Raw genomic sequence first — 15219 nt, 5'->3', positions numbered from 1 at the left:
GGAGCGGCCAGGAGGCAAGGCACAAGGCCCAGACCCAGGTCCAGCCATACATACAAACACACCCAGACACCCGTGTACACATTTATACACAGATACTCATACATGCCCATACATACTTACCCACACACAGATATGCCATACATACACATTCACTCACCCACCCATACTCACGGAGACGGTGACAAATACACAAAGACACACATTCATCCATAGCTACCCACCCTCTGAAGGCGGGGCAAGTGGAAACCACCCCAGGGCCAACAGCGACCCCAGGACGCCACCAGCCCGGTCACCAAGGAACCACCCGACCCCTACCCCGGGCGAGACGCAAGAAATCGGGGTGTAAGATGACCCATCCACCCCTCCTCCTCCCCAACTTGTAGGTCTATGTGTTAATGTTTGTGAGTGAATGAGGTGTATAGGGTGCAGTTAAAATTGAGGGGACAGTTATGCCACAAGCGCCAACTGTTGGTCGTCAGTGCCTGCCCACACTGCCCCCCCAAAACCCTCCATGTCTAAAGTGCAAATAAAATTTGGAGACAGACAGTGACGAGGATCCGAGTGGGGCCACCTCAGCGGCCCATCTCATCAACCTCTGAGTAACATGCCTGCCCCAAAGGTCCTATGTGTATCAGGTTGTAAGTGTGTATGTGTTGTGAGTTATAATGACTAAAGTGCAATTAAAACGGAGAGGCAAGTGGTGGTGCAGCTCTCCACGTGGCCTCTCCATCTACATCTGCAGTGCCCAGCCCCCCCAACCACCCCACCGCGGCCCCATCCCCCACCCCACCCCCCTGCAATGCAGGCACCCCAGGGCCCCAAAAGCGTAGACCGGACATCCCGACGTCAGGCCAACCCACCCCACCCGGCGGCGCGGCCGGGACAGCAGAGGCCCCCCCCGCGCGTGGGGGGGCCCACCGGGAGCCGGCGCGGCCCCAGTGCCGGGGCCCCAGACCCCAGCCCCCAAGCCATACAGGGAAGACCAGCCAACCGACCGAGGGCCGGCACCACCCCCCCAAGCACCCCGCCCACACCCCAGGACCGAAGGCAGCACCATCCAAGCCCCCACCACCATCAACCAGGACAGGCACACAGACATCACCAGAAGGTCGCCCCAGGACCCCAGCCCCAGGAGGCTACCAGCTACCCAGGCCCCCGGAGTCCCCCCCCACCCCCCCACAAAGCACATCAGGAGCAGAGCCCGCAGCCCACCACCCCCACTAAGTAATGGAGCTGAGCAGTGGGAACCAAAGAGAGTCAAATTCCTCCAATTTGTTTTTAGAAGAAGCAGACATTCTCTCTAAACTAACATGATCTACTAATAAATTTCTGTACTGAGTAATACATAGTTTATTTTTTGTCTTCCAGTTCATGAGGATCATCTTCTTAGCGATGCACAAGGCAGTAAGAACTATGTGTGATATATTTAACTCCATAATTAATTCACTGACATCACCTAAGATGCATAGTCTGGGGGAAGTTGGGATACGACAGCTAAACCATGTGGATAGATCTTCACAAATCCTCTGCCAAAATCTCTGAACTGGTACACAAGACCACAGAGCGTGTAGATGATTATCCTCTGAATTGCTTGTACAGTGGGTGCATATGTTTGAGTGTGTAAGGCCCATTTGGAACATCCTTTGTCCAGTGTAGTATGTTCTATGGAGAATCTTATATTGTACAAGTTGTATTTGGGGTCTTTTAGTCATTTTGAAGATATTTAAACATATTTCTGTCCATAAATTTTGATCCAGGTTGACAGAAAGATCACGCTCCCATTTTGTAATTGGGAGGGAAACTGAATCATCAGTTTTTATTAATAATTTATATAATTTTGATAACAATTTTGGGGTACAGAGGTTAAGAAATTCTGTTACCCAAGTAGGCATTTCTAGATTCAATTGATTAAGGTTAAATCTTCCCTGTAGGACGGACTTAACTTGTTGATATTCCAGAAATCTACCGTTGCCAATTCTATATTTTGATATAAGTTCTTGGAACGTGATAAAATTTCCATCTTGGATAATATGTTCTAAGTTATTTATACCCTTATCACGCCATAACGGAAAATTCAGCATTTTCTTTTTCTGACAAATATCTGGATTGTTCCAAATGGGTGTTAGTTTACAGGGGATGAGTGAAGACTTAGTTATTTTTAAAAATTCCCACCAGGCTGTCAGAGAGGTATTTATACTAAGGACTTTATAGCAGTTATGATGTTTAATACTGGAACTAATGAAAGGTAAATCTGAGATTTTTATTTTTCCACAAAACGCCTGTTCTAGATCCAGCCATGGGTTGTCTAATGAATTGGATTTGATCCACTTTGAAATATACTGCAATCTACTGCTTAAGAAATAGTAATAAAAGTTTGGTAATTCTAGACCTCCACTGTGTTTTGGCTTTTGTAAAGTTTTTAAGCTTATTCTTGACGGTTTGTTTTTCCATAAAAATTTTGAGATGTTTGAATCTAGTGACTTAAACCAAGGAAGAGTAGGTTTATTAGGGATCAATGAAAATAGATAATTAATTTTTGGTAAAACCATCATTTTAATGGCAGCAACTCTCCCCATGAGTGATATAGGTAAACTATTCCAACGTGTGAGATCATCCTCTATTGTTTTTAATAAGGGGATATGATTTAATCGTACCAAGTCTGAGAGCCTGGCGGAAAAATTTATGCCTAAATATCTAATATTTCCTGACTTTAGTGGGGTCCTAGAGGTTCTCTGGAAATTACAATTCAGAGGCAAAACTGTTGATTTACTCCAATTGATAGAGTAATCAGATATAGATGAGAACTTATCTATCAGTGTGATAGTCTTCAAAAGAGAAGCTTGTGAATTCCCAAGGAAAAGTAATACATCATCAGCATAAAGGCTAAGTTTATGGTCCATATTTTCAGTTTGAATCCCTTTAATATTTACATTTTGACGGATTGCTGCTGCTAGCGGCTCAATGAAAATTACAAAAAGAGAGGGAGAGAGTGGGCAGCCCTGTCTAGTGCCCCTCTGCAGACTGAAACTTTGTGAAATGAGATCATTTGTCCTAACACGCGCATTCGGAGAGCTGTGTAGTGTTCTGATCCAGTTTATAAAGGATGAACCGAATCCAAATTTTTGCAGAACTGCTAGTAAGAATTTCCAATTTACCCGATCAAATGCCTTTTCTGCATCTAAAGACACGATTGTCGTCTCTAATTTGTTAATAGAACAATAGTCTATTATATTTATCAGTCGACGTGTATTATTGGCTGAGTGCCGACCCTTGATAAAGCCTGTTTGATCTGGATGTACAATAAATGGAGTAATACTTTCTAATCTTTTGGCAAGGGCTTTGCAAATTATTTTAAGATCTACATTAATGAGAGAGATTGGCCTGTAGCTGGATGGGAGTGTGGGGTCTTTGCCTGGTTTAAGAAGCAGGCTAATGTTAGCAGAGTTTAAGGTTGGAGATAAGATGTGGTCATTCTGAATCTGAGTTACCATTCTGAAAAAAATGGGAGCTAGCTCAGACCAAAATTCTTTATAAAACTCGGCTGGAAAACCATCTGGGCCTGGGGCTTTATTATTTGGGAGATGCTGTAGGGCTTCACTAAGTTCAGACAATGAAAGAGGTAAATCCAGAGCTGCAGCCTGGCTGTCATTTAGTTTTGGTAGATTTATATTATTAAGAAATTCTTCAATTTCAGTATCAGATGGGTTAATCTGTGGTGAATATAAGGCTTCATAGAAGTCTTTGAAAGAGTTATTTATTTGTTGTGGGTCATGAGTAATAATACCAGTCGAGTCTTTAATAGAAAAAATAGCTGTTTTTTTCTTTATTCAGTTTTAATTGCTTGGCCAGGAATTTTCCAGATTTATTTCCATGTTCAAAGTTTTCCAAACGCAGCCTCTGCAACATAAATTGTGTCCTTTTATCAATTATTTCATTTAGCTCCAGTTTCAGTTTCCTCAGGCTGATAATTGTATGTTCTTGTGGTGAAGCAGCATAGGCAGTTTCTAAAGATTTAATTTTTTGTTCTAATTCTAACACAAGTGCTTTTTCTTTATTTTTCCTATGCGAGCAGTAAGATATTATTTTGCCCCGCATTACTGCCTTTCCTGCTTCCCAAAGAACACATGGTGATATTCCTGGAATATCATTATATTCTAAGTATGCTGACCATTCCTTTTTGAAATAATTAATAAAATCTTCTTCTTTAAGTAATGATGTATTAAATCTCCAGTTCCTGATTGGTGGTGTGACTCTTTTCTGTGTCAGAGACATAGACACCGGTGCATGATCGCTAATAGTGATAGGGTGAATCTGAGTGTCTGTGATATCCATCATTATGGAGCTGCTAACTAAAAAGTAATCTAAGCGGGAATGAGATTTGTGTACTGGTGAGAAAAAACTATAATCTCTCAAAGTAGGGTGATGTGAACGCCAAGCATCGCAGAGACCAAAATCCTTCATGTACTGTTTAAGAATGTCTGCAGACTGCCAGTTCCTCTGACTCACTGCTGTACTGAGCCTGTCAATATCTGCATTAAGTACCAGGTTGAAGTCTCCTCCTATTACAAGTGTGGTGTCAGAGTGATCTGAGAGTGAAGTGAACAAAGCATGAAAGAAGGAGGGGTCATCAACATTTGGTCCATATATACTAGCAATACATAAATCTGTATTCTGTATAGATAAATTAAGTATTATAAATCTACCTTCAGGGTCTATTGTACTGTTGCTAATGTTAAAGTTTATCTTCTTGTTAATCAATATAGCTACACCTCTTTGTTTGGAGTTATAGCAGGCTGAGTACGTGTGAGGGAACTGTGGAGAGGAAAGAGTGAGCACAGATGTTTTGGACACATGTGTCTCCTGTAGAAAAACAACATCTGCTTTTAAGTCTTTTAACCGATTAAAAATTTTTAGTCTCTTTTCCCTCGAACCAGCCCCGTGCACATTCCATGAGACAAATCTGAGTGTGCTCATATTTAAACTAACTGATGGACTGTTGTGTGCTCACTAAGGATGTGTGTGTGTGTGTACATATGTTCTGTATGTTGGCGTGTGCCCTTTATATTGATGTGTGCGTGTGTATGTGCGCTGTATGTTGGTGTGTGTGCATCTGCGCTGTATGTTAGTGTAGTAAACTGTAGCATTGTAAGTGACGTAAACATATTGCTGAGTGCAGAAAGAAAAAAGACGTGTAAAAAGTGACCTAAGTGACATAAGAATGAAATTAGATGAGGGGAAAACAAAACAGAACAAACAAACAAACAAACGATCACGGTACTATGCTGACTCGTCGGCGTTAATGGTACTACTTAGACAGATTTAGACTATTTAATGGTACTGTTTAGATGGTTGAAAAAAAAACTCAGAAAAGAACGTTAATATGGACACAGATCACCTGATCGATCAGCAGAGCCATGGCGTGGTGTTTTTGTCTCGGTAAAGCTGTCCGTTTACATACAGTTTGTCCACGGCGATGACAGCCCGGGAGCCTCCCTGCATGAGCTTCTTCCGGATGGGGAATAGAGCCTTGCGTCGCTCCAGAATCTCCTTTGGAAACTGGTCGTTGACGCTGAAGTCCGTCCCTCTCAGCTCCCGGCCGCGGCTCTTCACCAGCTCTTTTTCTTTGAAGTGTTCGAATTTGGCCACGATCGGTCTGGGTCTGCGTGCTCCGGGTCGCTTCCCTCCCAGGCGGTGGACTCTATGGAAGGCGATGGTCTTCACGGCGTCCTCCGGGAGCTTCAGGTGAGTTTGGATAAATTCCTTCACTGTAGCCTCCGGGTCCTCCTCTGCCTTCTCCGGGATACCTGAAAACACAAGATTTTCTCTCATGCTGCGGGCCTGAAGCTCGATAATCGATTCTTTAATTTTCTTATTTTCTTCTGAGAGCCGGGTCGTTCCTCGGTGAGGGAATTCACCGACTCTCTGAGGACAGCGTTTTCAGCAGCCAGTGTTTCCACCTGATGCTGGCTGAACTCGACTGACTCCCGCAGGGCCTGAAACTCCTTGTGAAGGATTTCAACCAGGGCCAAGCGGGCGTCAAAGCTGGACAATTTGTTATTAATGGACTCCAGAATGTCCACAATATTGGTGGTGGGTGGCGAAGTTGCCTCTGGGGAATCTTCTGGGCGGCTTCTTTTTGTGGACGGCGTTGCTTTGCTGGTGGAGGGAGTCGGCGTCTTGTCTGTTTTCCCCATGACGACTCGCTCAAAACACCCGTCGATGTACCGCAGCAAACTATCCAGGTCCTCTTCACCGTCCTCCAGATTGTTGAAAATAATTTAAGTTAGGCTAAGAAACTACCTATATTTTTTAGTTTTAAGCCTGTCTAGTTATAAATTGGCGAAAAAAAAAAAAGGCTAATCACGCAAATGTTTGCTGATAGAGTCACGCCGCCATTAACGATACTGCCGAGATTCACAAAGTCTCGCGTGACTACAGCCTGGTTCTGCTGGAGGTTTCTTCCTGTTAAAGGGAGTTTTTCCTTCCCACTGTTGCCAAGTGCTTGCTTATAGGGGGTCGTTTTGACTGTTGGGGTTTTTTTCTCCTTTGCCTGACAATATAAAGGTTTGATTTGATGATATATATATACATACATACAGTGACTGGTACTGTATATGTAGCATCAAACTGAATTATTACTGGAAGAAGGCTGGGGGGTATTTTATTGCCTCAGCCTCTCTCTGGTGTGCAGTTTGCATGTTCTCTCATTGTTCCTGGGTTTCTTCCATGAAACTCAAAAAAATATCAAAAACAAATTGGAAAATAAAACTAATTGAAATTTAATTTAAATGTGCTTTTTCTTTTCTTTTACTATTTTATAAGTGTTTAAGCTGCCGTATGTTTTACACAGTATCAGAATAGGCTTAGTCAAATTTGATTCATTTGCACCAACTCAGCTAAGACTCACGGTGCTCAGTTCCACTTGAACATGCTGAACAATTATTACTTGAACAATTATTCTCTTTTGTTTGTAATCAAATAAATACGGGGTTAACAGTTCTAGCAGTTCTGTGCAAAAGTCTTTGACTGCCTCTCCCCCCGTGCCACAGAGACACAGAACATATAAACGTACATACATTACGATCATTACAGTATGAGGCTATGATACATTATCTTGTGACATCACTCTAATCTGACATTACATTGTCCAAGTGTCAAATGTACAAATACATACACGACTGTGGGATTTGTACAAGATATTTATAGATGCCTTATAGATGTTGGCACTCACAGTACCCCAGGCAATGATGATGCAAAATTTCATCAAGATTGGTCAAATCGTCTTGGAGGAAATGGGAACGACATAAACATACATACATGTGGTGATCTTTACAGTATGATTTTGCTGGGAAAATGGGAAACAGGTGCAGTTATTTATTGAAATGCACAAACATGAATGGAAATACAGTAAATAAGACAAAGACAAGAGTTTGCACCCTGCCTCTCTCCCTGTAACAGCTGGGATAGTTTCCAGATCTACTTTATTGGCCTAAAGATGGGAAATTCTTTAGTCAAATTATGTTTAAAAAATTAAAGTTTAAAACCGCAAACATTCAGCAGATAGCGTAAAAAAAGCAGATATCATAAGGCTTAAATATGTTTTGTGGCTCTAGATTAATGTTTTGTGTCAAGAATTGCTTTAAAATTCTTATTTGTAGTAAAGTTGCCGACCCCCCGGCTGGGTAAAGGCAGTGATCTGGTTTGCAGTGACTCTGATTAACCACTAGATGGAGACAAACATTGTGACCCACACAAAAATTAAAGTTAAAGACCACAAAGATGCAACAGATAGCGTAAATAAGCAGATATCATAAGGCTTAAATATGAGAAAATAACATCACAATAACATCAACGACGACAAAGAACACATGGAAACTGAGGGCTTAAATACACAATGGGTAATCAGGGTAAGAGGAAACAGCAGGTGAGGCAAATGAAACTATAACACAGGGGAAGCAAAACTAAACACAAAACACAGGGAAACCAGACTGTCAAGATAAACACGAAGTGACTAAGCAACACGTTCTCAAGGAGTGAGAACGTGTTGCACTAACCAAGGAACATCCAGACTCAACACGGGGAACAGGCACACAGACTCAGGACAGAGACGCAGACTAGTCACAACACTAGGAGACACAAGGAACCAGAAATAGCTGAGGGCAAAGTACAAAAGACAACAAAACATAACTCGAGAAACAAAAACAATATCAAGAAAACATAAGACACTGAGCCACCGGCCCAGGACATGACAATGTCAATCATTCCAGTGCGCAACAAGAACAGCTCAGACCAGCACTCCAGAGGTGACATGATTCATTTTCTGATTATTTTTTTTTCATCAATAATGTCCAAATTAATAACTTTAATGTGGATTTTTCATACTATCCCAGTTTTTGTGATAGTAACCATCTTTGAGTTTTGACTCAACAGAAGTGAAAACATGAATGGATTATCAAAGAAATAATTCACTGATGCAGTCTCACAGCATTTCTGTGATGGAGTATGAATACATAACTATAACTAAAAACAGTTCCCTTAGAGGAAAATCATCTAGCTGATATTCCCATGATCCAATTACAACAACACCACAATCAGACTGTATGGTGTGGAGTAAGATGTGGGGCCCCTTTTTTATGGCTGGCAATCCATACACACAAACATCAGATTATCAAACAAATATCTTCAACTTCCACCAATTTGTGCGACTTAAAAACCTCATGTCCCATCATCATAGCGTTGAGACAGCACCTAAATCTTCTCAGAGGGGGCAGCGTTCTCACAGCGAAGAACATGTTGGGGAAGAAAGATCGGGCGTAAACGGCCACCTTGGGGAGCGATGGTGCAATCACCACCTCTTTCCTCTTGTTGTTTAAAGTCTTCACGATCTCCGTGGCGGCTTCATCCGGAGAAACGCCGAGGGGCTTCTTAGTGTACAGCACTGCAGCGAACAGGCAGGGAGATGACATAACACTCAATATTTTCAATGATAAAAGATGCGCTTGAACACCTGACTCGTCTCCTTGGCGTTTACTCACACGACCACGGGGACTTGGAGGCGGCTGCGGCTCCAGGCGCGGAGCAGCTGATGAAGGTGTGGCTGATGGTGCTCACGGAGATGCCGTACTCCTCCACCTCAGCTCTCAGGCAGTCGAAGAAGGCCTGGACAGCATGTTTAGAGGCTGCATCTGAAACACAGAGTGAACCCACTATCACGTGGATGGCAACTTTGTATCTGTTCAGAGACAAAACACTAACCTACCTCACCTGTTGTTTTCTGAGTATATCACAGAAGAAATGAAAGCAGCTTTTAAACACATTACCTCCATATGCAGCAAATAAGCTCGGTATAAACTCAAACCATTTTGTGGATTTATGTTGATCTGAAAGAACGGTGGAAATTTCTTTTCTTAATGGGCTCACAGGTAGTGTGAAAAGGCACGGTCAGTCTCCCTTGGATGCTGTTAACTAGCAGCAGGTGACCGCTTCTCCTGGAGATTATGGAGGGCAGCACACCTGAAAAAGAAATTCAGCTCTCATCATCTCAGCCTTACAACCTAAAATTTAAGTGTTATCATTTACCTTTAGCCAGAGTGACAGGCCCAAAGTAGTTGTTGTCCATCAGTAGTTTGTCCACCTCCAGCGACAGACTCTGCGCAGGAGCTTTCACCTTCATGCTGCTGTTGAAGATAATAATATCCAGGCAGCCGTAACAGTCCAGGATCTCTGCCTCAGGCATACTGTCCATATCTCCAAAATCCAGCAGCACCAGCTTAGGAGGAAACGTCTGAAGAGGAGAAATATTGTGGATGAGGAGGTCTGCGGTTGCTGTACGGTGAGTGCAGCTGGCTGACATGTCTGCTTTTACTTGTAATCAGTGTTTAGTGTAACGAAACGGAGAATTTGTGTACATATTGCCATGGCTGTTTCACCTACATGTATGAAATTTGGTATCCTCGTGTAGCCGGGTGGAAAACGTGTGGGAAGATGTTTTCTGTTGCTACTAGTGGGCGATGATGTTTTCTTCTTTGGTTTGTGAAGGCTGTAGCTGAAGGGGGAGGAAAACTACAAATACCACCTCAGGAAGTTTTCTTTTAGAAAACACAATGCTTAAGTGGTTATGAACTATCCACAGGCTTGTTGGTGCGGTTGAAGGCTGCATGACCTGGTAGACCTGAAGGGATGAGGGCCATGCATTTTCCTTACGCTTCATGGTATCCCCCGTGTTTTATATTTGTTTTTTTCATTTATTCTTTCTTGGTAATTTTGTGTGAAAATGTTTTTCTTTTTTTCTTTCTTGTATCTGTCAGACTATTTCAGTTGTGCTTTTGCAGACGGGCCCCAAAGTGACGCACTAAGTTAGTACTGTGTGCATTTTATTGTATGGTGTAGATCAGACATCACCAATAGGCGGACCTCGGTGTGTGTGTGTGTGTGTGTGTGTGTGTGTGTGTATGTGTGTGTGTGTGTATGTATGTATGTATGTATATATATATATATATATATATATATATATATATATATATATATATATATATATATATATATATATATATATATATATATATATATATATATATATATATACTGAGCACTGCTCCACCACTCCTCCAGCCCACTCCCTCTCCTGTGTCGGTGCTGCGAGCTCTTTGAGTTTCTCCCAGCTTTTCCCGCAGAAGATCAGCCTCGCGCCTCCTTTGTGAAACACACCTGCGCACTCTTCACACGACGAAATTAAAAGACACTGTAAAAATGTTGACCTAAAAATAACTAATTGCGTGTTTTTGTGTGTGTTACCTTTTCCAAGCCCGGATAAAGCATCAGTTATAACCACCACCTTGTTGCGTACTGATGTTTTGGACAACAGTCCCATAATTACACCATAGAGGTAGAAAAATCCAGCTGTTAGCAGGACCGCGCAGGGCACCAGGAGGACAGTGGGGGTCCATGCTGAGTCCATCTCCTGGAGGGTGTCCTGAAAAATGCAGAAATGAAGTTTAAAAAAAGTTTCTTTCTCAATGTTCACACAAAATGTCAAAAGTGTGATATTTTAGATGAAAACATTGAAACACAGACACACTTCTCTAACAGAGGGAGGGAAACAGTCTGCATGATTATCAAAGTGTAAAAATGTCATTTAGCTTCTCTGGGATGGTTTTTGTGCTGCTGCTTAGCAAAAACATGAAGAAACGAGGCAGCAAATGAACCTTTATAGAACTTTAGATTGTCACTTTTACACTTTGGCTCCTGTGTGAGCTGCACAGGTGCTGGTAGGTAACTGTTTCCGATCTGTTAGGCTCTACCGGCCGACAGGAGTGGCAACAGTGTTGAAATGCCTACTTAAAGACACGGCTGTTGGAATCATGGTTAGGCACATGTTCTAGTGAAAAGCATGTTTCAAGGCTGAAACATCTGTTTTAAAAGAAAAGTGATTTGGATTCTACTGATGCAGATGCGATGGGATGGAAGAGATTCACTACATTAGAAAAAGGAGCGTTTCATACCCCGAAGCTCTCCGGCTCCGTTACATGGGAATCCACCTCACCCTTTACAACCATTTTTAAGTCTAACTAGGTGTTCTTATCACTCTGAAACAAAAACAGAGAAGGCTTTTAAAGCATGTTCTTACACCAGTAATCAAGGACAAATGACAAATCATTAATGCCTTTCTCCTGGATATACAGGCGGTATATTTATGCACATTCAGGGCTTCCTGATGGATAAATCTCTTCTGAGATTTGATTGGACAGAAATGACTTTGTGTGGAGTTACCTTTTGGGCAAACTCTGTGTTTAAAAGGAGTATAAACTCATAAAATGAACAAAAACTATCAACAGGAGGTAAAGAAACAGCAGCTATACTGTTATGTTGAAGGTATCTGTGTATTGCTCTGCAGAGATATCAACTTACAGTAAAATACAGCTGAGTTGTACTCTCACGCAATACTGCTTTGAACCACACGGCGGTGCTCCAATCTATAGAACTTAAGACATCTAAACATTATTTCTGCCCATGTTTGCTCAACATTTGCACAGAATTCACTTGTGATAAAAGTTTTTATCACACTTTTCAGAGGTTCACTTGTGTGTAAATGTGTTTATATAAATGTGCGTTGCTACGGATGTGTGCTGAGATATGTAACTTTAACTTTAATGTGTGGATTTTATCTAAATTACAGCCTTGTGTTTACCCTGATTTGCATGAAGTAGCATTGAATTCGTGCTACCAGAATGGATTGTATGGCTGGCTGTGGATTTCACAGCTGACACAGAGACCACAGACACACAAAAAGACTGCAACCATATAAAAACAAATACAAATGCACAAAAAATAACAACTTCAACAAGATACAAATAACAACAAAAACTGAAACTGCAGACAAAAAGAAAAAATAATAGAAAGAGACACAAAATGGTTACAAAGAGATAAAAAACTGTATAAATAAAAACAACTGTGAAAAGGCAAAAAAAAAAAAAAAAAAAGGACTCCAAGGACACATAAATTAACAACAAACTGAAAAAGACATAAATGCACTTTAGTCTACAGATGCATAAAAAATACAAACATCCCATTACCACATCTGGAAGTCAGTTGCCGATGGTCAAAGTTAATTTTTTCACATTCTTTGGTTGATAATCCCTTTGCGTAGCTTGAAACACTCCGCCATATTTCTGTTTCCAAAGTGCGTGCGCATCGTTACCTACGTCATCATTGTTTACAAACTGTAAAAAGGGTCTATAGGTATTGATTTGTGAACACCTGGATGTGAATAACTTGAGCGTATTATACAGGCCCGGTTCTAGCCCACTGTAGTTGGGTGGGCAGACTGAAAATGTAGGTGGGCAAGTATATATATAATATGACACAAAATATTAGGCTATATTTGTTTGTTTTTTGGGAGTTGAATACAGCCCTAGTAGGCACAAAGATATACATATACCCTCTCCATTTATCTGGGTTTGGGACATCACAAAAAGTACACAGATTTGTGACCTTCTGTGGCTGGAATATACTTTTTTTTTTTAATTCTTTTTGTTTTCTTTTTTTTTATTATACAACAGTACAACAGAAAGAGAACAGCAACTGCAAAAAATGCAAAATGTGAAAAACTACAGAATCATTCTTCTGTTTTTTTTTTGGGCAAACTTTGTGACAAATTCATTCAGGAAGCAGAAACATGTGTCCTGAGCCACAGAGTATTCCAGCCGAGGTCTAGTGCGGTACCACACCGGGCTGAATGAGCGGAGTATTGGCGAAGACACGATAGTTAGCTAGTACTGGCTGTGTGGGCCAGGGTTATAATAGTTTTGGATTTTACATTATCGTTTAGTTTTAGTTAGTTTTTACTTTTTTTTCTCTAATTCAGTTAGTTTTAATTAGTTTTCAGAGTGGTTTGCTTGTTTTTTATTAGTTTTTATTTTTGGTTTCATGCTTAGTTTTAGTTTAGTTTCGTTAGTTTCAGTATTAGTTTTAATATTTTCATACTTTGTCAGGTGCAAGATTCGATGAACAAAAGTGACTATTGTGTAATAAAAACTCAACAAAAGATACCATAAAAAATATATTCAACAACCAACAGTTCACAAGACAGAAGCACTACATACTAAATGTGTAATAATTAGGACACACATGAACATCAACAGGGAGAAACAAAGAAAAACATGAACTCCCAAACTCAATAAATTCTACAATAAACTCCCAATAAACTCCAGTGTCAGTACAGTAGATTAACAACAGCTACATGTGGTGTTTGACAAAAACAAACTCTTTGAAGGAGTCAAAGGTCAAATCCAGCTGCATCCTGATGTTCTCACCACCTGAAGCTGCATCTGTTAGCTTGGTTAGATGCTCGCTGATTAGACTTGCAGGGTCTTTGCAGCCTCTGTACACAACCTACAGAAGTGTCCGACCTCATGTCCGCATTTATGCTTGTGTAGCTGTGTGTGTTGTGTGTGTTAATTACCTTGTGGTCGTGTGCTGCGGTGCCAGCTGGGACTTTTTTTGGTCCTTGCTCTTTGTGCTCAGTTTTTTGGCTGCAAACATATTTGTCCCTGTTTTTTCCACTTCCTTCATTTCCTCACGTCCATTCTGACAGCAGTCTCCCTCCAGGAATTTGCTGACATTTGTGAGTCCTTATACTGATGCTTTGATTATTATTCCTGATTGTTATTCTCTCACTGATAAAGTAGACAAAACCATGGTTTCATGAAAAAAATTAGCCTCTTTTAAAAGTTTAAAGCCAAATTTCTCCGACACACCTTAGCCCACAAACACATGCAACACATCATAAGAATGCCACGGCTCTCCTCTTTCCAACCATATATGCCATTCTCAGGTACAACAATCACAGCATATACACCACAGGGTATTTTAAGGAACATGAGTTTAAAACAACTTTTAAAAAGTTTTTAAAAAATAAAGAACCGGACAAATGTTAACTGAAGTCTAATTATGTACATTAGCTGAGTTAAAGGGTGAAGCTTCCCTGATGCTGTGGCCCAGCAGAGGCTCACGCATTTCCAGCCACAGCAGACCGTGCTCACTGAAACTCTACAGAGGCTCTGATCTGAATGCTGCTGCTTAGAGCAAACATCATCAGAGTTAAATGAGCGATGGTTCTTCAGTAGGCGTGCGGCTTAATTTTTTATCTACCACATAAGGTGTTGAATCATCTTCTGCATCAGGAAATCTGAGGTGAAAATCATACTGCTGTGGTGCAGCAGCTCATTCTGAGCACCAACTTTATGTGCACAGAACCAAAAAAAAAAAGGTTCTGCTGGGAGGAAGAAGTGTGTATATGTAAAGACAGTGTCCACAGCCCAGGCTTCCCTGATGCTCAGTTTCTGCCAAATTATATACGACTATAGGTCATAAAGCGCCATGAGCAGCCATGAGTTTCTCATCCACTGCACACGGTGTCATCCAGGAGTTTGGGGAATGGGAAGAATCATAATCTTGAACCCGATCTAAATTTGGACAAACTCCTGTTTGCTCCTTGGAAGTCCTCTCCACAACACCTGCATTGTTAGCTCGACAAACTTGTGCAGAGAGCAACCCTAAACGTCTGTGTCAAAGTCACAGAGCTTTGATGTGAAGGAGACACTGGTGATGAGAGGTGGGTCACAACTGAGCAGTTTTCAAAGAGTAAATTTTCATTTTGATTCCTCTTCTATCCTGGAACATTTTGATCACTGCTAATAATTAAACACGCTGCTCTGATGT

At 41.3% G+C, this 15219-nt stretch overlaps 1 protein-coding gene across 1 annotated transcript; it reads right to left on the bottom strand.

Annotated features, from left to right (window-relative positions):
* Positions 1–8114: 8114 nt before the first annotated feature.
* LOC115789959 (dehydrogenase/reductase SDR family member 7C-B-like) lies at positions 8115–11555 on the bottom strand. The gene is made up of 8 exons (XM_030743565.1): positions 11502–11555; positions 10795–10960; positions 10604–10716; positions 9580–9784; positions 9421–9513; positions 9036–9185; positions 8781–8938; positions 8115–8126 (listed from the first exon to the last, which is right to left on the bottom strand). Exons 1-8 carry the CDS (start codon positions 11553–11555, stop codon positions 8115–8117), a joined length of 951 nt encoding a protein of 316 aa, XP_030599425.1.
* Positions 11556–15219: the final 3664 nt, after the last annotated feature.

The sequence above is a fragment of the Archocentrus centrarchus genome, chromosome 1 (assembly GCF_007364275.1).
Source record: "Archocentrus centrarchus isolate MPI-CPG fArcCen1 chromosome 1, fArcCen1, whole genome shotgun sequence".
Taxonomy (NCBI): Eukaryota; Metazoa; Chordata; class Actinopteri; order Cichliformes; family Cichlidae; genus Archocentrus; species Archocentrus centrarchus.
Note: the sequence above shows the minus strand (reverse complement) of the source record. Positions and strands in the feature narration are given on the sequence as shown.

What these genes read in the sequence shown, in the direction of transcription:
- LOC115789959 (XM_030743565.1), bottom strand. Translation starts at nt 11,555, where the DNA reads ATGGTTGTAAAGGGTGAGGTGGATTCCCATGTAACGGAGCCGGAGAGC. An exon ending in TTTATCCGGGCTTGGAAAAG is followed by an intron (nt 10,717 to 10,794) that starts GTAACACACACA and finishes CGTCGTGTGAAG; the next exon opens with AGTGCGCAGGTGTGTTTCAC. An exon ending in CTCCAAGTCCCCGTGGTCGT is followed by an intron (nt 8,939 to 9,035) that starts GTGAGTAAACGC and finishes TGTTCGCTGCAG; the next exon opens with TGCTGTACACTAAGAAGCCC.